General features: G+C 32.7%; 9 protein-coding genes across 9 annotated transcripts; 6 read left to right on the forward strand and 3 right to left on the reverse strand.

Moving 5' to 3' along the window:
- Positions 1-51: 51 nt before the first annotated feature.
- On the forward strand, positions 52-1,569 carry EIN_486820 (hypothetical protein; the record flags this gene model as incomplete). Its single annotated transcript, XM_004255943.1, has 1 exon — positions 52-1,569. The coding sequence occupies one exon, from the start codon at positions 52-54 to the stop codon at positions 1,567-1,569; it is 1,518 nt and encodes a 505-aa protein (XP_004255991.1).
- Positions 1,570-2,014: 445 nt separating this feature from the next.
- EIN_486830 (histone deacetylase Rpd3, putative) lies at positions 2,015-3,814 on the forward strand (the record flags this gene model as incomplete). The annotated part of the gene is made up of 4 exons (XM_004255944.1): positions 2,015-2,155; positions 2,233-2,392; positions 2,600-3,268; positions 3,432-3,814. The coding sequence occupies 4 exons, from the start codon at positions 2,015-2,017 to the stop codon at positions 3,812-3,814; spliced, it is 1,353 nt and encodes a 450-aa protein (XP_004255992.1).
- A 623-nt stretch (positions 3,815-4,437) lies between these two features.
- On the reverse strand, positions 4,438-4,836 carry EIN_486840 (hypothetical protein; the record flags this gene model as incomplete). Its single annotated transcript, XM_004255945.1, has 1 exon — positions 4,438-4,836. One exon carries the CDS (start codon positions 4,834-4,836, stop codon positions 4,438-4,440), a length of 399 nt encoding a protein of 132 aa, XP_004255993.1.
- A 681-nt stretch (positions 4,837-5,517) lies between these two features.
- On the forward strand, positions 5,518-5,892 carry EIN_486850 (hypothetical protein; the record flags this gene model as incomplete). The annotated part of the gene is made up of 1 exon (XM_004255946.1): positions 5,518-5,892. One exon carries the CDS (start codon positions 5,518-5,520, stop codon positions 5,890-5,892), a length of 375 nt encoding a protein of 124 aa, XP_004255994.1.
- A 1,008-nt stretch (positions 5,893-6,900) lies between these two features.
- Positions 6,901-9,552, forward strand: EIN_486860 (serine palmitoyltransferase, putative; the record flags this gene model as incomplete). Its single annotated transcript, XM_004255947.1, has 1 exon — positions 6,901-9,552. One exon carries the CDS (start codon positions 6,901-6,903, stop codon positions 9,550-9,552), a length of 2,652 nt encoding a protein of 883 aa, XP_004255995.1.
- Positions 9,553-10,112: 560 nt separating this feature from the next.
- EIN_486870 (hypothetical protein) lies at positions 10,113-13,502 on the forward strand (the record flags this gene model as incomplete). Its single annotated transcript, XM_004255948.1, has 1 exon — positions 10,113-13,502. The coding sequence occupies one exon, from the start codon at positions 10,113-10,115 to the stop codon at positions 13,500-13,502; it is 3,390 nt and encodes a 1,129-aa protein (XP_004255996.1).
- A 583-nt stretch (positions 13,503-14,085) lies between these two features.
- EIN_486880 (hypothetical protein) lies at positions 14,086-15,000 on the forward strand (the record flags this gene model as incomplete). Its single annotated transcript, XM_004255949.1, has 1 exon — positions 14,086-15,000. The coding sequence occupies one exon, from the start codon at positions 14,086-14,088 to the stop codon at positions 14,998-15,000; it is 915 nt and encodes a 304-aa protein (XP_004255997.1).
- Positions 15,001-17,865: 2,865 nt separating this feature from the next.
- EIN_486890 (hypothetical protein) lies at positions 17,866-19,581 on the reverse strand (the record flags this gene model as incomplete). Its single annotated transcript, XM_004255950.1, has 1 exon — positions 17,866-19,581. One exon carries the CDS (start codon positions 19,579-19,581, stop codon positions 17,866-17,868), a length of 1,716 nt encoding a protein of 571 aa, XP_004255998.1.
- Positions 19,582-19,795: 214 nt separating this feature from the next.
- On the reverse strand, positions 19,796-21,611 carry EIN_486900 (myotubularin, putative; the record flags this gene model as incomplete). Its single annotated transcript, XM_004255951.1, has 2 exons — positions 19,796-20,476; positions 20,724-21,611. 2 exons carry the CDS (start codon positions 21,609-21,611, stop codon positions 19,796-19,798), a joined length of 1,569 nt encoding a protein of 522 aa, XP_004255999.1.
- Between the last annotated feature and the right edge of the window lie 67 nt (positions 21,612-21,678).

Consider the following 21,678-nt stretch of genomic DNA (forward strand, 5'->3'; position numbering starts at 1 on the left):
AGAGAGTTTTATACAAGAAACTAATAACTGCAAAATTAGAGGTGTTATTTGATGGGGTTTTGTGTTATTGAGCATTCATTACAAGGGGATCCATCGACGAAACTTGAGCAGTTGTACTCCATATATTCTGAATTTAATTCGTTACTGGACAAATATCCGCAATACACGAAAGAGACTTGTTTTCTGCATTTGCCGAAGTATCGAATTATACCGGGGTGGAGTGAAACACTAACGAATTATGTGAATGACGGGGACACGCTTCGAGTTGATCTCTTCCCGATTGCCCCAGAAGTAGTTCAGAAATTCCATTCACAATACTCGACAACGGAATTACCGGAGAACTTGAATCACATTGTAGGCGAACTGAAATTGAAGAAGAAAGAAAATGAAAAGAAAGTCTTGCCGAGCATTTCTATCACAACAAACATGACCTCCCCACGAGGAAAAGTTCATCACTTCTCCGATATAGTGTTGGGGAGGCAATTCAACATCTCCATCGCGCGTGTCCCTTCGTGTAGTTATACTTCAAAGTTGCCGCACTTGATCACCATCAAAACGCCGGTCCTCAAAAAGGATATCCCAGCGCTCTGGTTTCGCTCGTCTATCAAAACGTCTGTGAGTAAAATCGAAGACGTGCAGCCGTTTACTTTGTTGTATTTCCATGACTGTAATGAGGACTTGGGAATGATCTCTTCCTCATTAGAAGTCTTAAGTCAAACACTTCAGTGTAATATCTTAGCCATTGAATACCCGTCTTACGGGATTTATGAGTATGAATATTCAGACGAGTTGATGGAGACCAACTTGAAGTTGGCGTACAGTTATTTAGTGGGGATTTTAAATAAGAGGCCTGAGAGGATCTTAGTCTTAGGAAAGGGTGTAGGAGCTGCAGTGGCTCTTTTAGTGAGTTCAAAGAAAGATAAGAAGGTCAAGAAAGTCCCATGTGCGGGAGTCATCTTAGTGTCACCTAAAATGGACCCGGCGTCCTTTGGGAAAGGCATCTTTGAGAACACTAAGACTCTCAAAAAGGTCAAAGTCCCGACTTTCATCGTCTATGGGGAAAAGTACCGGTTCGCTCAAGCTATGAAGAAACTCCAAGTCCTTCTGCCAGCAGTCCAAAGCGTCGTGGGACTCCCGGAAGTCGGGGAAGACTTGGAAGGAATCGCGTTTGATGAATATATGGAAATTCTCATGAAATTTGTGTCTGCCGTCTTCCCGGAATTCATCGGCGTCATGACGGGAAGAGCACTCGAACAATTGAAACCAATGAAATATATCGAAAATCCTCTGGACGTCATTAATAAAACGTTGGAACGGTTTGGACTCGAGAAATACAGAGACCAATTCATTTGCTTTGGGTTCATGGGAGTCCAAGACTTGATTTTGATGACAGACGAAGATATCTCGATGATGGGAATCAACGAGGAAGACGCTCTCAAAGTCAACAAAATGATCGAAAGCCTCAAAGTCGAGATTTCGGAAAAAAGAGGAAGACACGGGTCTGAAGGATTCGGCCCCGTTGTTAACTCAACTCCCGAAATTTTGCCGTGTAAAACGCCGAGATTTTAATTGTTGTGTTTATTATTAATTACTTAATGGTTTTGATTATTAATTACTATTATAATATTATTAGATACTATTACTGTTACTATATTCATTTATTCATATCTACTATATTAATAGTATATATAAATATATATATTATTAATATATATAATAATTCATATATACTATACTATATTATATTATTTTATATTATATTATATTATTTTATTTTATAATTATTATTATAAATTTATTATTCTTATTATTAATATAATTTAAAAAACTAGTACTATATTATATTAAACTATTACTACTTTATATTTATAGATACTATTACTACAATTATTAATGGTAATTAATAGTATAAGTTGAAGAAACTATACAGGTACCATATGTATAGTATTTTCTAAACTAATAGAAAAGAGTAGAGAAGTATAATGGTACAATGAACTTTAAAAGGTTATATAATATGACGAGAGTGTTCTACTTCTATGACCACAACGTTGGAGAGTTTGACTACGGGTTTGGACATCCGATGAAACCCCTTCGAAATAAGTTGGTGCACCATTTGATCATGTCATATGGTGTCTATCAAAGACTGAACATCTACGTTTGTTGATCAATAAAGGAGTACAATGTCCTCTTATTCACTTGAAGTTGTTTTGATGTGTATAAACTCATTGATAGAAACCTTGGAGAGCTACAAATGAACAACTCGAGATGTTCCATTCAAAGGAATATATCGAGTTTCTTCAGAGAGTCACCCCAAGTAAGGCACTGTTGCCTTACTTCAGAAGATCGTTGGAAGAATTCAACTTCACTGTCGATGACTGCCCCGTCTTTGATGGTTTGTTTTACTCTCTTATTCTATACACTTTATTATACTTTTACTATTTGTTTTCTACTCAATTTTGTAGTATTTTATAATTACTAACTTAGATACTTCATTTAATTAAAGTTAAATAGTAAATTTTCTATTAGTTATTACTAATAATTAAGAGTAAAGTGATAGTACATTTATTAATAAAGTATAGTATAATTGAGTCATGAATAGGCCTGTACCCGTTTGTCCAAACGGTAGTTGGGAGCACGATTGGGTGTGCGATGAAAATCAACGAGCGTGCTGCGGATGTATGCATCAATTGGTCAGGTGGGCTTCATCATGCGAAGAAGTCGCAAGCGTCTGGGTTTTGTTACATCAATGACATAGTCTGTGGGATAATGGAACTGTTAAAAGTGCATTCTCGTGTGTTGTACATTGATATCGACCATCATCATGGTGATGGTGTTGAAGAAGCGTTCAAAGCGACGAATCGAGTGATGACGATCTCTCTTCACAAATATGGAGACAATTATTTTCCAGGGACGGGTGATGTCGATGAGGTTGGGGTAGAAGAGGGGAAGAATTATTCCATCAATGTCCCATTAAAGGATGGGATCAATGATGAAAGTTATCATAAATTATATATGCCTATCATAGATCGTGCTATGGAAGTCTTTCAACCGGGTGCCGTCGTTATGCAATGTGGGGCTGATTCTTTGAATGGTGATCGGCTCGGCTTCTTTAATCTAAGTATACAAGGACACTGCGCCTGTATGACTCATGTCAAGAAATTCGGTGTCCCTATGATCCTTGTGGGCGGGGGTGGGTATACTGTTAGTAACACCGCAAGGTGCTGGTGCTATGAGACAGCCGCAGCTTGTGACTTGAGTATCCCCGATCGTTTGTTTCTCTTCTTTTTCCTTTTTATTTCACTGTATTATATATTTTAATATTTTAATAATATAATTCTAATACGCTACAATACAATACTGTAGTATTAGAAATAGTAAAGGTTAGTATAAATTATAATACAGTAAATTATACCATGGAAGTGACTCAGTAGAGATCCCAATCAACGACTATCTCGAATACTACGTGCCAGACATGCGAATCACGATACCCACAAGCGCACAAATGAAGAATTGTAACTCGCGTAATTATTGTGAAGACATACTTGGGAAGGTGTTGAGTGTACTTGATGAGGTTGGTAACTCGAATTTGCCGATCATGCAGTTTGTGAACCCCCCACGACGTGATGAACACACCGTGGATATGGAAATAGACGAGGACGCAGAAACATATCAAGACGCTTGTGAGGGATTCAAAAGAGACATCCCAATGAATATGGATAACGAGGATGTGGTTAAGTTCTTCACAGAGCCGTTACCAATATACCCAAAGTCAAAGCTCTTCTGCACAGAAAGCGACTTGAAAACTATGGAATGAAACCACCTATGTAATTGACTGTTCTACTTGTTCAATTTAATGTACTATATTATATAGTTTGTAGTAATATAAATTATCATGTACTATATTTTATAATAAATATGTTATTATTTATAAAAATTGGTTCATAGTATTATTTTTTAGTTTAACTAATAAATATTTACTATAACTAATTACTAATTAACAAATTAAAAAAATCTATTGATGGTAATTACCATACAATTTTTGATTGTTATTTGTTTTTGAAGTAAATAATGGAAAAGGGTATATGTTGTGCAGATTAAGAATGTTTTCTATTCTTTTTCGGGAAAAAGAAAGACTAAATACAGATAGTAGAAATTTGGGTGTCAAGAATAAATTGGGTGTCAGATTGATTTTGAGTTATTTAATGGTTTTTTATATTTTTTTTTGTGAGGGGAAAAAATAAAAAAAAAACGAAACCCATTTTTTTACATTAACTAATCCCTAATTTATTTGACACCCAATTTATTCCTGACACCTTATTTTTCTACTATCTGTACAGCATTCAGTCGATATGAAGCGAAAGACAGTGGTTCAATATTACAACAGTGAAAATAGAATAAAAACAATGAAAAATGAAAGTAACACAGACCAAATATAAATTAGTGGTTAGCGATAGAAAGGATCCATCCGCCAAGTGGGGGGATACCGAAAAACACGCCAGACTTCGCCTTGATGAAGGCAAGGACGGCAAGAGCGACAACGACGAGGATCGCGACTGAGAAAGCAATCCAGAACATCACGACGAAGAAGAGCCCAGCCCAGTAGAAGCACAAGAAGAAGACTGCAATTACAAAGAAAATGGAGTTGATAATTGTCGACTGGAGAGCAACGGCACGGACGTACACGTTCTGCTTCTCGAGGAGAAATATGACTAAGCCACCCACCCAACCAAATAAAGTTGCGAGAAGTGACAGAACAGGGACGGAACAGTTCAGCGTCGTTGTTTCGTACGACACTGCGGAATCGGTTTGACTGTAATCGTTGAAAGGGTCAGACATCGTCTTTAATTTGATTTTAACAGTTTTTTCAGTTCCCAAATGTTCGTTTGTTCCACCAAAAGCCAAAATGACAAGTAAAGATGGCGAGACTAATTATTATATTTATAAGTAAAGTTTAATAAGTTTTAATATATATAATATATTAAAACTAATAAGTATAACAAATTTTACACGAATTGAATGAAAATATACGCTTTATAGGTGTATTTTTTGAAAAACATATCTGTCATATTGTGAAGAATAAACTACAATTATAATTATTTTTATTAATGTATATAGTTACAACAAATTAAGAAAGGTTTTTCAATTGTCATATAAACTTTGACTTAATTTTATAAACAATCGGGATTTAAAATATTATAATTTAAGTTTAATATTTTATAATTTCTCAACTTTGTTCCATAGTGGAAACAATTTAACTATCATTAAATGAAGTTGCAATATTTTTTTTAACCAAAAAATAAAAAAAAATCTTACTGTGAAATAAAAATGAGTGAGTGAATTTACTGTAAAAACCAAACTAATTATTATGACAAAAGTTAAATAAAAAACACTCAAAAATTGAATAAAAATAACTTTGGTTTTAAGATAAAAAAACAACGCATCAAATACAAGAATCTTGAGATTGACATGGTTGGAACGAAAAGATATTTGGGTACAGATTTTGGAACAGAACGTAGAATGACCGACCCATTCACGGACTACGACAACCACGACCCTTTCAAAGTATCTACAATAGACTGTAGCGTCCGAGTTCTTTCACTGCTTGCCACAATGTTTGGATGGATAGGAGGAATTGTTGTTTTTCTCATCGAAAAACAAAACGTCTATGTACGGGCAGTGGCCGTTCAATCTGCAATAGTGAACTCCATCATGTTTGCTGCTGTTGTTTTCTTTGGGTGCTTTTATTGGATTGGAGTCTTCTTTGTAATCATGTTTTGGATCACTCTGGTTCTCCACATCATCATCATTGCACTCCAGATGCTTGTCGCCTCTGTCAATGCAAACTCGGGAAATTTCTTTGGTCCCAACATGTTTTTAGCATTAGCAAGTTGATCTTTGCGGTCTTCTGTTGTGTCAATGTATTCAATAAACAAGATTTTAATAGTTATAAATACTCTTTATAGTTTATCAATAGTTTTAGAACTATTAGTTAATACGAAAAGTCTATAACAATTTCATGTTTCATTTTTAGCACATTTGTTGTTAAAAACACCATTTTATACAATTGTTCAATACATCGCACTTGTAGTCCAAATTCCTTTGAATAAGTCCTTTCGAAGACGACATAAAAGGTCATTCCGAAAGTCCAATTGTTCTGAACAAAACAACAACACTTTCACAATAAACCAAATGGACTTTTGTTTTCAATGTTTTGAGTTTATTTGATGTTTTTTTTCATATTCGTTAATTTGTCAAAAAAGTTGAAAAAATATTCCAAAACTTGAAAAAATCTTTTCTTTTAGTCTTGTCGAACAGACACACATCATATTTCCCGTTTTTTTCCTATTTTAAGGGGTTCTATTCTATTTGTGAATCTAATAGTTTTTTATTTCCATTTTATCGTTTTTTGTTTGTCATTTTGAATATTCTTTGATATACTATTTTCAATAATAAAATTTGCTATAATATAGTTCTTTTCGAGTGAGTCAGAGAGAACAGTAGGCAAGTACATTCACCGAAATCTCAGACACTGCTGACTTAGGCTCTTAGGACTTTGTCCCTCCCTCGTTTCGCAAAAACAATCACACTCTTTCATTTTTTTGACTCTAATCACTTAAAAGTGCATTCTTTCCATTTTCCTAATCTTCGTTTTTTTTTGAAAGATAATAATAAAAAATAACTTTAAATATAAATATAAATATAATTATATTTTATTACTTTTATAAAATTAAGTGTTTTCTAAAAAAAATAAAATAAATTTAGAAAAAAACACACTTTTGGGATAATAAAATCAACTTCTCACTTTTCTAAAAAAGACATTTACGTGGCAGAAACAGACATCGTTCGGAATGGCAGCACATTTAAAGCGAAAAAAAAGGAGACTGTCTTCACTAAACACCTATGGAAAATAATGACTCTTATCAACTCAGCACTTGGGGCGGGCTGTGGCGTTACATTGGTATCGAGCGTCATGCGCAATATGGATACTACTACAACCTTGGATATGCAAAAGCACAAGACTATATTAATTGGCCTATGTACTACCTTGGGCTGAAGGACCAAAAGCCTCCTTTAACTGGAGAGAGCTCTGAAGATTTCTACATCCGGTCCATTTACACCTCAACTTATGACTGTTTTAACAGACCACTTTGTGGGCCTGCTGCAAAAGACATTTCGATTGGGATGAGAAGAGAAGTCCCCATTGAAAATGTTAAGCACTTGGTTCCAATTGACGAACAGAGAGAAGCTCTCAACTTTGGGTCTTATAATTATTTAGGATTTGGTGGTGTCAATCCTAAAGTGACACCACAAATTGTTGAGACTCTAAAACAGTCGGGAGCGACTTTATCTGGATTTGCCTCAGAGTGTGGAGTATCTAAGGAACAGGAAGAGCTTGAACTTTTGATGGCCGACTTTTTGCATAAAGAGGCTTCTATTGTTGTCCCTATGGGATTTGCCACCAACTCAACTTTGATCCCAATTTTACTTGGAAAGGGGGATGTAGTGTTTTCTGATGAATTGAATCATTCTTCTATCATCACTGGAATTAAAAGTTCAAATGCAGAGGTTAGAGTGTTTAAACACAACGACATACTCGATTTAAAGAGCAAATTGGAAGAACTCAAGACAAAAGGAATGAAAGGTGGAAAGCAGCCAAATAAGGTGATGATCATTGTTGAAGGACTTTACTCAATGGAAGGAGAGTTCTGCCCGTTAAGAGAGCTGATTGCCCTCAAGAAGATATATGGCTTTTATTTGTACATCGACGAAGCACATTCTATTGGGGCACTTGGAGCAACTGGCAGAGGTATAACCGAGCACTTGGGTTGCAACTTCGATGATGTTGATATTTTGATGGGAACTTTCTCAAAATCATTTGCATCGGCTGGTGGCTACATAGCTTCCGATAAGAAGACGATTGAATTATTAAAATCGAATTGTTATTCGTATGTCTATGGATCTGCTATGTCGCCAATTGAGGCAAAACAGATTATCGCCGCTCTGAACCTGATGAAAACAGACGAAGGAAAGCAGAGGATTGCTCAACTGAGAAAAAATTCAATTAATTTTCGAAGAAAACTGATTAAGGCGGGGTGCCATGTGCTGGGCGATTTGGACTCTCCAGTTATCCCCGTGATGTTGTACCATGTTGGTAAGTTGAAAGACGTTTCAAGAGGCTGTTTAAAAAGAGGAGTTGCAGTTGTGACTGTCGGGTATCCAGCTTGTTCAACAATAGCATGCAGAGTAAGGTTCTGTATTTCTGCAGCACACACAGATGCCGATATGGAGAAGGCTTTCAACGCAACAATTGAGTGCCTCAAAGAGGTTGACTGTATATTTGGAGACACACCACAGCCCAATGTCATCTACAAAGCAAAGAAGGCTGATTTGGACGAGTTGGAAAAGGAGCCAAAAAATCCAAGAAAGATGAACCCGCTTTATGAGAACTCAGACAAAAGACCAATTCTTGAAGCTGTAAAAAGACCAGAACCATCAGACACAAACTTGAGTAGTTATGATATCCATGGGTTCGGAGAAGATCAGGAAAGAACTCAACTCATTGTAAAAATACTCGAGAAATATGGGTGTGGGTCTTGTGGACCACGAGGATTTTATGGAACGACGCTTGAACACTTGTCGATTGAAGATGAGTTGATGAAGTTTTATGGAACTAATGATGCTCTTGTATACTCGTATGGAAACAACACGATTACTTCGGTTGTTCCAGTGTACGGACACGCAGGTGATTCCATCCTTGTTGACGAAATGTGTAACTACGAGATTCAATTGGGTTGCAGGCTTTCTAAAAAGGCGAACATTGTAAAATTCAAACACAACGATGTTGAGGATGTGAAAGCCAAAATCCAGGAGATTAAAAAGACGCTTGTGTATCCCGGAAGAATTGCAATTGTCACCGAAGGGGTTTTCAGAGCAGATTTGTCACTTGCTCCACTTGCTGAATTGTCAAAACTGAGAAAGAAAAATGTGCTGTTGATTGTCGATGATTCACTTGGTGTTGGGGCTCTTGGAGCGCACTTGAAGGGTTCACTTGAGCAGGCTGGCATTACTGCCAATGATGTTGATGTTTATTGTGGCAATATGGAAATGGTCTGTGATACCATTGGTGGTTTTGTTGTTGGTAAATATTCGATGATTGACAAACAAAGACTCTTTGGGGCTGGGTACATATTCTCTGCTTCTGCGCCACCATTTACTTGCAGTGCGGCGACGTTTGCGTTCAACAAGTTCGAAAAGAATGGAATTGAGATGGGTGTTGAAATGAGAGAGAAAAGAAAGTTGTTTGACCAACTTTTCAATGAACACGTCAAAAACGTGAAAAAAATTGGAGACGATAACACTCCTTATGTTTTGTTAGACGCTGGTGATAACCAAAATATGGTCAAAGTGTTGAAAGAAAATGGATTCTTTGCTTCGCAGCAAGTCCATCTTGTTGAAGATTGGTGTCAAACAAAATATGTCCGAGCGTGCATTGGTAAGAACTTCACCGACGAAAAGATTCATAAATTGGTAGAAATTTTGGCCAAGTTGTAATTTGAAAGATTAGTGACTTTTATTTTTTGTATCAGAAAAACTTATACAACAATATAATAATATTATTATATAAAATATATTAAAACTTATAGTTGAGTATTTTGTAATTACAATAATAATAGTTTTAGTTATTAACAAGTTTTAGTTTTTTATTTTTTCACTTTTTGTAATTTGATTATTGTTGATTTTTTTGAATTTTTTTTACAAAACAAAAAGATTATCAATAACATTTTTTTGTAATTCATTTACTCTTTATTAAATTATTAAAAATCAAGTTATAAACAAACAAGAATATAGAATTTATAATAATTATATAAATTAACTTAGTATTTAATTCAAAGAACCAAATAAAAAATATAAATTATATTTCATTGTTTTGAACTTCCATTATTTTATTTTTTTGTATATAATTATATTATTATATATTAAAATAATAATAAATAAAATTGCCAAAAATAAAAAATATACCTTTTTGAGTACAACAATCCAAAAACTTTATTTTTTGAAGTTAACCATTAACTCTTCTTATCATAATAATCCCCACAACTCGATTTTTATCAATGAAGCTTGACATTTTCTCATTACAAATTGTATCAAAGTATTTGATTGAAGAAAATGATTTCATCAACATCTTGTTGACATCGACGAAGTGTAGGTATATTCTTGATCGCTTTAGAATAAATCCAATTCCAATTACTGATAGTTCAAAACGTCTATTTCAATGTATTCAAACACAACTAATCTTCAAAGAGTCTGATTTGGTACTTGACATAGTCAAACGTAAAATCATTTTATATAAAGTCAACTACACAAAATTTAAACAATCTAAGAGTCCATTGAACGAATTTAAAAATATTGCTTTAACAAAAGAAGACTTGGAAAAAGAGTTTACAATAATACCCAAAGAAGTTAACATTCTTGAACCAATTTCTAAGTTCACCAATTTAACTACAATTACTCTTTCAAGCTCAATAAAAAGAATTGAAAGGGAAACATTTTCATCATGTCAATTGACTGAGGTTATGATTCCTAATTCTGTTACTTATCTTGGGAAAGCATCTTTCAAGAATTGTACATTTCTCAAAAAAGTGGTTCTGTCGTTGTTTATTCACACTTTGAAATCAGAGACATTCTCTGGTTGTCAGAATTTAAGTGAAATCAATTTAACAGACTCTATTACAACAATTCAAAAAAGTTGTTTCAGAAATTGTTTTCTACAAGAAGTTGTTCTCTCTGATTCTTTGGTCAGTGTTGGTGATGGCGCATTTTCATTTTGTAAAGTTAAGACTGTAATTTGCGCGCGAAAGGAAATACCACACAACTGTTTTTCTCAATGTCAAAAATTGAAAGTCCTTGAACTTGGTACAGAGGTTGAATTTATAGGAGAAAACTGCTTTGAAAATTGTTCTAAATTGAAACACTTTGAATGCCCACAGACTTTAAAATATATTGGACAAAAAGCATTTATAAGATGTTCAAAATTGAAAGAAGTTGAATTGTCAGAGAATGTTATATATATTGGACAGAAGGCCTTTTCAAAGTGTATTAAATTGGAAAAATTGGTTATTCACAATCAAAGATGTTATATCGGAGATAACTTTATCAACCAGTGTACAAATTTGAATCAATTGGAATGTCCTCAGTATTGTGGATTACTTATGAATAACATGAATTTGAGTCAAATGCAAATATTAGATCGGTTAGGAGTAAAATATGGGGATTTCTGTGCTAATAAAAAACAGACCTGTTTTGATGGTTTTGCAGACTATGTTCAAAATACAATATTGAAAGCACCTCCATTTTCCAAAAGAGAAGAGGTCACTTCTCTGTATATCCCAGAAACTATTCATCATTTGGAATCGTTTATGTTCTTCTATTTTATTAAACTAAAAGAAGTCACATTACCAAGAGGAGTGGTTGTTCACAATTTTATGTTTTCTGAATGTTCTCAATTGACACAGATCAATTTACCAGAAGATTTGAAAGCGATTCCATCATACCTCATATTCAATTGTAATAAAATAAGGGAATTGAAGATTCCAGAAAGTGTTACAAAAATTGAAGGGAGTGCTTTTAAAAATTGTGGACTCCGTGGACTAACAATTCCAAAGAATGTCCAATCTATAGGGAAGTTATGTATTTCTAAATGTAAGTGCTTTTCATCACTAAAGTTTTTGAATAACAGAACATCATTTGAAAAACTGTTTGACAACAAAATTGCACATCAACTTAAAAACAACAACATTCAGTTTAAACACTTACATGTAAATATTAAAGATGGGAACCTAAACAACATCAAGACAGATAATAGCGGGTGTTTGTATACAATCAAAATAAAGAACAGTGAACAGAAAATACTAGAAATACCACATAAAGTGATAGAAATTGAATCAATAACAAGTGAATATATTACTCAAATCGTAATTTTGAGTGGAGTTACTAAACTCTATCCAAGGTGTTTTAATGGAGTTAAATATCTTCATAACCTTCAAATGAAATGTGTTTTAATGAAAAAGGCTCAACACATTTTTGATGAGTGTTGTTTTTTAGATACACTTGATATTGGGAAAAATAAGGAAGAGATGTTTGAAGTGAATTATCCATGTGCACTTCGAATGAAAAAAATTGGATATTGTAATATGAAATGTACATTTGAAGAAAAATCACTCAAAGACACCCAAATGTTACTAATGGGCACTTCAAGTATTAAAATAAAAAAGGATTTGCACTCAAACGTTTCACTTCTTTCTTTGCCATCTTCGATTTCCAAAATTGAACGAATGAGAAGTAATGACGACACTTTGAAACTCCCTCTCCGAATCAAGAAACTTGGTGATAGAGCATTTTATCAAAACAACTGTGTTTATCTTGAAGGACACAATTTGAGTTCTATAGGTACGTTATCTTGTTTTTCGTGTAAATATTTAAAAAGTGTATTATTGTCATCTTCATTGAAACATTTGAAACAAAATGCGTTTGAAAAGTGTTTTTCACTTGAATCTATTGTTATACCACAGTCCATTGAAGAAATAGGAACATCTTGTTTTCAAGAATGTATCAGTTTAAAAGATATAACATATTTAGGGGAAAAGGGTGTTTGGGGAGATAGATGTTTCTCAAAGTGTTATTCTTTACGTTGGGCAGTATTACCAACGATTCACGGAGAGGAATTTTTCATTGGGTGCAATAGTTTGGAAACAGTCAGAGTGACGAATGGAACAAAAGAAATGAACAACCATGTTTTTGAAAATTGTTATTCACTTTCAAAAATAGATATTCCACCAACTGTTGAACATCTTGGGAATAAAGTCTTTAGTAATTGTGTTTCTTTAAAAGAAATTGAATTGCCGAAATCAGTTAATTCCGTTGGGTATAAAACGTTTCTCAATTGTCAACATTTAGAAAGATGTGTATTTGCCAATAAAAACGTTTTTTTGTCTGAAAATGTGTTTGACAATTGCCCTTTACTTTCTTCAATCTTTTTATCCAACTCTCTTCTATCGAATTTTAAAACTTTATTATCTTATGACCAGATGAAAACATTGAATAAATGTGGAATTGAATGTCAAAAAGTTGTTTTGACTCAACATGATGTTGTAAAATACCAACTTAAACAAATCAATGACTTACCACAAATACAAAAACTCGACGACTGTTGCTTCAAAAACAACGAAATGAGTTCCTTTGTAATCCCCACAACTGTCACTTCAATTGGAGAATTTTGTTTCAAAAACTGTCGAAAGTTGAGTTCCATTTCAATACCAAAAAGTGTTTCATATATTTCTTCTCATTGTTTTGATGGGTGTACATCTCTCTCTATTATAGATTTCCATCCCAGCCTCAAATTCAGTTCTTCCTGTTTCAAAGGATGTAATTTACTTAAAACTCTCTTGCCTCAATGTGTTCTTGAAACTCCAAGAACACTTGAAAGAAGTCCATCATTTGCTTGATTATCAAATTATTATTAATTATTAACATGTTAATTATTATTTCAGTGTTTCTAAAAATAACTTTTTTGAAAATAAAAATAGTAATTTTTATTAATAATTTATTAATAACTGTTGGTAATTTCCCGAAATTGATACAAATAAAATGCTGTTATTAAAGTAAAGAATCCCTCAAAATTTAAAAATAAAATCCATTTTTAAATATTTTGTTTTTGTTACAATAACTTTTTGACGTTTCAAAGTGATACAAATTTGTTTGAAATTTTGACTTAAAACCATACTTATACTATTAATAAGTTAAAAAAATGGTATACTCGATATTTAAAATGAACACAGTTCTTCACTTATCGTTTTGGAATTATGACAGAAAAAGTCACACTATTACATATTAATAAAACAAAAGTTAACTTTTCATATACAAAAATCAAATAAAAAAGTCATATAATAAATTAATAAATTAATAAATAACCATTTTAATAACAATAAAAACAATATCCTTTTATTTCTATTAATACCGAAAATTGGTGACGATTACCAAAATACAAAATATATATAAACACTATTTCTCATCTTAAAAGGACGATTAATGTCGTTAAAAATTCGACTAGCTCTTCACGCTCTGTTGAAGAAAGGTACATTCGTCCGAGACGATCCGAATTATCGAACGGTGACAGTGAGCACATTTGAAGGGAAACTGAAACGTGTTTGTCGCACCCTTCGCGACACATTTTGCTCATCGAGTTACGAAGAAGTTCTACGAGGATTTCTTTTGCTTCACAAAGTGATGCGTGAAGGGAATTTCAAAGTTTTTTCCTTTTTTTCCGAGACGCGCCTTTGCCATCCCAAAAAGTTGTCGTCGCAGCCGACACAAACGATATTGCCGGAGTACTTTTCATTCATCGAGAAGTATGGGAAGAGTCTTGAGAGTAACATTTTGTTCCACACCACATTTGTGTACGTTGGCGGTGATTTCAGTATAGCGCCGATCTTACCAATAACAGAAACGTTGAAAGAGAAAATGGACTTATGTGAACTTGGGAAACGCGTGATGGAACTCTTTAAAGAGAATTGTAAGTTACTGTGGGCACTCAGTGAGATGAAAGGATTCGACGAAATGATCTCTATGGCATGCCAACTGATATTTAATGACGTCATCGGACAATTTGAGATCCTCAGAGACTTGTGTAATGTCTCCCGATACGAAGAGAAGATGAAAATCAAGTTTGAAAGACTCTACGTCGAAGTTAAGAAGGCCCAAAAGTTCGTGTTAGAAATTGGGGGGAAATTTAAGAACTCCGCTATGAAAATGGACTTGCCAAACACTAAAAAGTGCGAAGAAATCGTCTACTCAACAGGAAGCAATGAGGCGAAAATATTCTGCGCAAAGTTTGGAATCGACGAGTCTTCTATCAAAAATCTGAGTGAAGTCGAAGACGATGAAATCGAAGGAAAGTACTCCCCTTATGATAACTGCGCTTTGGTTATTTGGCCAAAACAATAATTAATTATTTAAGAAATTATAATTAAAGATCAAAAATAGTTTAAAGTATTATAATAATACTATAATAGTATAAATACTCGTCTATGAAATAATTCTTGTCTTCTATTAATAATATTAGTTTTATTAAAATAATTATTAATATACATATTGTTTTTTATTATTTAGTGAATGGTAAATATAACTAGTATGAATTATGACAATTATTAATATGTTTTAATATAAAAATTTATTTATGATTATAATTAAAAACTATTTAAAATTTAATTATTTTTAATTATTTTGTTACTAAAATAATCAATAATGAATTTTATTATTTAATTTATAAATAATATATAATAATTATTACTTTTAAGTTATTTGTTGAACATTAAAAACATCGAACAAAATTATTTTCATTTGATTTGTTCTTAAAAACAAACTCTTTTATGATATTTTTGGTAAACAAAGTTTAGTTTATTACTATAAATAATAATATTATTATTATTATTTATATTATATTATCTTTTACAATGGAAAATTGTTTCTTTGTGCATTTAAAAAAAAAATCTTTTAAAAATATTTTTCTTCAAAAAAAATTGACAATTTTTTATGAATCAATCTTTAAGAATACAATCATACAAATAAATACTATTAATATATAGATTAAACAATTAATTTATAACTAATTCTGCACTTTTGAAACAGTCACACCGAATTTCATACAAATCGAATGAAGAAAGAATAGAATAAACGAACAATAAAAATAAGAATACATTAAAAATACATAATCAATGGAGAGCAGGTGCTATTGATCTCTCAAAGAACGACTTTCCGTTTTCTTCTGAGGACTCTTGTGAATTGATCAAATCAAATACTTCGATGTCTGAATTGTCAAGATCGGACCATGGGTCGACTATAGTCAATTCATAGTTTAATGAAGACCGCGACCTTAACTGCCCAACAGAAGCTCTTTTCTTCTGTTCGACTTTAGTGAGTAAAGTTTTCAAGTGGTCTGAGTGTTGGCAATTCATAATTATATTTATTTTATCAGATTTTTCTTTAAATTCACAATTCTCTTTTCAAATAAAACTTCTCGTCTTGTCGACATTTTGGGATTCACAAAAACACCATTTAACAAGCAAAATTGCACTTTTAAAAGACTGACTCGTCTTGAGTTTTTTTTTAATAAAATTTCCCGTTTTTGAGTCATCAAATAAGTAAGATTTTTTGTATGAAACTTTCATGCACTTTTGGCGGATGAAATCCTTGATTTTTCCCGAATTTTTGCGTTAATTTGCCGCATTATATTTTTTATGTGGCTTTATAAAGTGAAGCCCTGAAATAATTAAACTATTTTAAAAATTAAAAAAATAGAACACAACAATTTGGGTTGTATTTAGATTTTTTCGTAATTGAGTTTTTTTCTTCGGGGGTTTGTGCTCTTAGGACCGTATTTCCCCGGTTTATCGGAGCTATTTTTTCTTGGATTTTGTTGCTCTATTTCGATCAATAAGTTTTTATTTACTTCTTTCTATTGATATAGTTTCTTTATTAATTTATATAGTTCTGCCTCAAACACAGATTCTTCTGAATGTCGAAAACAAAATAAGAAATTCGGCAATTAGTTATTTTTCTGACTTATTTCAATCTTTATTGTTTTTTAAAGCAATTGAGACGTTTTGGTTATAGATTGTAAAGCTAATTTTAGTATTATTTCATTTCCCAACAATTAAGTACTTTTAAACGTATGTATTACTATGTGCCATTTTCCCGATTGTATACAATATTATTATGTAACATATAAACTTTTTGCCCAAATTCAGAGATGTGTTTGGTCATGACAAAGGTGATTTAATGATCAAAAAAAGTACATTTCGAAAAAAATCCAAATCTTATTGTAATGTTAACTAAAATTATTAAAATGTCAAACGAACAATGTAATCTGAATAGCTCATTTTTTGTTTTAAATAATATAGTTTAATTTACAAAATTTAAACTACATTTATGAACATAAAAAAAATAGCAACGAAACCAAACGAGACAACAAATTCCATTTTTATTGATAAATTCCTTTACACTTGAATAATAACAAATGCTAAAATAATTAATTAATAAAACAATAATTCATTGTCTTTTTCATTATAGACAAAAAACACTGAATGATATCAAGAACAAACGAACGGTCATTTAAGGGAAACAAGCACTCTAAAATGTTCTACACTACATTATCATCAACAAACTCCGAAGGGATTTGAAGAAAAACAAACAGTATGATTGAAAACATGGTTGGTCAAATCGAAGTCCTCAACTATAACTTATAGTATATTTATTTATAAAATATTATTGTAATTTACATAATATATAAAGTAAAGAAGTATTCAAATTGTTAAATAATGAATTATCAAATTGTATTATTATTAAAAGTTTTTGGAAACCATGAAAATAGAACTTTTTTCTTCTTCATTTTACACTTCATTTATAAAAACTATAATTTTTATTATTATTTACTATTAAAAAAAAACATAGATTTTTGTTAAAATCATTGTTTTTCAAGCTTCAAAGCTGGACATAAATCTATTTAAACATCACTTTCAATACAATAATAATAAATAATTGGCAGATTTAAAATACTAAATGGTTATAATTTAGTAACTGCAAATATTTCAATCAATCCATCAATTATAAACTAACTTGATTTAACTTTTTTTAATTATCAAACAACCATAATGATTTTTGCTCAACTTATAATATAATAATAATAATGTATTATTATATTATTTGTACTTTTGTCATATCAATAAAACTACTATTATAAGACTTCTCTTTCTAAAAAACCATCCAAACTAAATGAAATAGTAAAATTACTATAAATTGGATATCCAAGTTTCAATCATTTTTCTCATGATTTTCAATATTATTTTCTTCCTTATTTTCTTTCACAAGACCTTCGTCGTCTTCCCATTTCATCGAATCCATCCTATTTTTGTCGACGGGGTAAATCCATCTTTGATACAGATAGATAACGAACACTACATCATCTCTGAAGCACGCAATTCTATGAAGGAGTGGCATTTTAATAATAAAAGCGAAGAGGTCGTCCACGATAGTATTTAAGAACTTATAAATAAAGACTCTCCAGGGTAAATCTGCGACGCTTTTGAGTTTATAATTAATGAACAATTGCGGAGTCATTTGTAAGAACCCGAACGTGTAAATGACTCCGACGAAGCTCGAGAGTACAAATGAGTACCACGACTTGAATTCATTATAATAGAGACTATATATAGAATATCCAATACACAGAGGAATACATGCAATTCCTAAGTATTTGATCGCCACGTCATCATATTGTTTCGTCTGACTTTTTTCATAATTTTTGTCTTTGTATTCGACGAAGTGGCCGTTTCCTTGGAAATTGAAAGAAAAGACTCGACTGAGTTTATAGAAGGTCATTGCAATACCAACGACTTCAGAAACAAGAATTAAGTAACTTGTATCATTGTCGAGTAAATAGAGGAAGACGACAATTTGAATTATTAAAGAAATGATGACCGTCTTGACGGAAATCCCACGGAAAGTACTTTTCTTCCGCCAGAACTGGAAATCATTTTTATACGCCAAGAAGTCAAAGACGGAATGAAGGAGAGAGACTACCATCGTCACACTTAATAAGAAGATGTTCGTCTCAAGTAACATCCTCTTCATCTCGTCCATCTCCGCCTGTGCCATCATGCCGACTTTGTCGTACATTGAAAATGATGTTTCAAAGGACTTCGTCATGATCCACGCGAAGTAACCTATTTCTCTAATATTTAAAACTATAGAAATGTTCTCTGTAGTTTCATTAATTGGATTATAGTAATCTTTAATTAACCAAAATTGATTATGAAAGATGACGGGGTACACGTACTTCCCAACAACACTATATCGAAATTCCGTGTATTGTGGCGGAATGTGGTGGGGGTCGACAACTTGTTTCATGAAGTTAATTTCAAAATACGGGATAGTTCCCAACGTGAAGTTGTCACTCCTTTGTATAGTATTTTGAATAGTATTTTTCTCATTAAGTAAACTATTTTTATTGTTTGTTGAATTAGTCATTAAATTGTGAGTTGATGGTTTGGGAATGAAATTGCGAAGAATTGGCGTCTTAAATACTTTAGTTCTATTATCGTGGCGTGACGTCGGTTTAATTGTTGCCTCGAAGAAGACTGTTTCGTTCATTTTGAGTTTTTCAACAAAGAACATTGGGAGGGAGATATTTGTTGAGAGTGGAGTGGAAGTGACTTGTGCAAAAGAGAAATTGTGTGAGTTCACAAGTACTTTTGTAGTGCCATAAATCAACGTCGCATTTAATTGAAAGATGTCTGATGGTTTATATGCGCTTCTATATCCCGCAGATGGTGGGAAGAACATCGTATAGAAACTGTATCCCATATAAATAAGAAAAATAGTAAACAAGAGTGAAGCAACGGGGTGATTTAAAAAGAAGGAATACCACACACTACTTTCTTCTTCTTTCTTTTCTTCTCTTATTTGTGTGTTTGTACCTTTATTTCCATCATCTTGTTGAACTGGATGTGGTGAGGTATTTTCCTCCATGCCTTTTAGAGTTCATTCCACCTATTTTAGGGTTATTAAATCACTCAAAACAAATTGTAAAATTATAGTTAAATTTTATTATATAATTGGAATTTGTTATTCAGACCCAATAGACTTAATAGTTCGTCTTATAGTCATTATCAAACGAATAAGATAAATTTGGACTGGACTATGAATCATATAACTCAACACAATTGCAAAGAAACATATAAACTTAGCACAGTCGAAGTCTTGCGATATCTGGATGACTGTATTTGAGATAATAACCCGTCCATAATGGGATAGTTAACATTTCGCCTGATACTGATAACACACTATTGACATCAAAGAATTCATTTGTTATAGATCCTTTGGTCTTGATATCATCATATAAAGTCTTCTTATTCCCACAAATGGTCCGACAATCTTTGTCACAATCATACATAAAAGTGGTCACCGCTCCACTATATAATAACGCCATTATAACATCTAACCCATTCTCATTAATCTCAAACCCACTCGGGTTTTGCTTCAAAAGAGTATATAAACTTTGCATCATTAATACAAATTCTATCGCTTCTTTCCCAAATTCTACTCCTTTCCCATTCCGCTCCCCAAAGGAATACCCTACTTTACTCCACTCTTTCTCTATCACTTCAACTACTCCTTTGATCGTTCGGTAATGACTGTCTATTAAAAATAATACAACACTCGAGACTACGGACACTACCCCTTTCCCTTCTTCACTCTCTATCTCTATCGTCTCCCCTTTTTGCAACAAATAACGAATGTGGTTACTGATAGTTATCACTTTACTTATCATCCGAAGCCACCCACTCCTCTCTACATTCCTTTTGATGTTTTCTGTGTCTTGGATTTGACTGATATAGATGGTGTAATCTTCTTCAATTTTTTGCTTTAAGTTATAATATTATTATTATAAAGTTATTAAATTATTATTATTAAATTATTATTATTAAATTATTATTATAATTATTACTATTATATTATTATTATATTATAATTATATTATTATTATAAGATAATCAATAATATATTATTATATTATTATTATTTGCTTATTAATTTGTTATAGTATTCATTACATTATTTTATATTTATAGTAGTATTCAATATCTAATAAGGTATTAATACCAACAAACTGTCGAAGGTGCGATTCCGTCCTTTCCGGTCAATTCGAAGATCTGAACGCTTTTCCCCATTTTTCTAAATAAAGCGTCTGTTTTTCCTCTTATTACAGCTGCCGCTCTCCAGAGAGCTGTTCCATTTGTATTGACATAGACGATGAAAGGGAACCGATTTAAATAACGGACTTGTGAGCTCTCGAAAATCATTTCGCGAGTGACGGTAGAAGGTAATACGAAGGTACGAGGATATGTAGCACACAAATCAAATCCTTCATTATAATTACGAACGGTGTATTCTAGTACTCCACACTTTAAATAAAAGGCATCAGTATCATAGGCAGTACACCCTTCACCATCTTCTAAACCCCCATCTAAATCCCATCCACGTAACCCACACCGAAACCACTCGCGAACACCTTCCCCACGTCCTATTGATATCACTTCATTATACTTCGTCTTCACTCTCCATACACCATCACTACAAATAATGTCTTTGATACTCCCTAATGGAACACGACGCTCAACACAGGAACAACTCTGTGGAGACTCTATCACACGAATCACTAACTTCCCTTGGCTCACCGATAACCGAAACGTGTCCCCAGAATACTCCGTGTTACTCACACTTATCGTCGGGGCTTGGACATTCGAAGATGTATAACTACACGTCTCTAAGTCATTAATAAGAACGTCCGTTAACGACGTCACTAAATTGTGTGAACGGCGGGGGGTCATATAAAATTGGTCATAAGTCGGTGGCGTTGGACTTAAGGGGACAACTGGAGACGGGGGTGTGTTTTGGACACCTTGTGTAAATTTGTTGTGTTGTGCGCTAAGAATGGAAGGAGAGTGCGTCGGAGTTTGGAAATGAGGCGCATTTTGAAAGAGTTGATTTGAATCCATCGCAATCAACTAAGTGATGTATTAACTGATATAATAGTTTATTTCTAATTAAATAGAATTTTATAGT

Source organism: Entamoeba invadens (assembly GCF_000330505.1).
Source record: "Entamoeba invadens IP1 unplaced genomic scaffold scaff_1105074726715, whole genome shotgun sequence".
Classification (NCBI taxonomy): Eukaryota; Evosea; order Mastigamoebida; family Endamoebidae; genus Entamoeba; species Entamoeba invadens.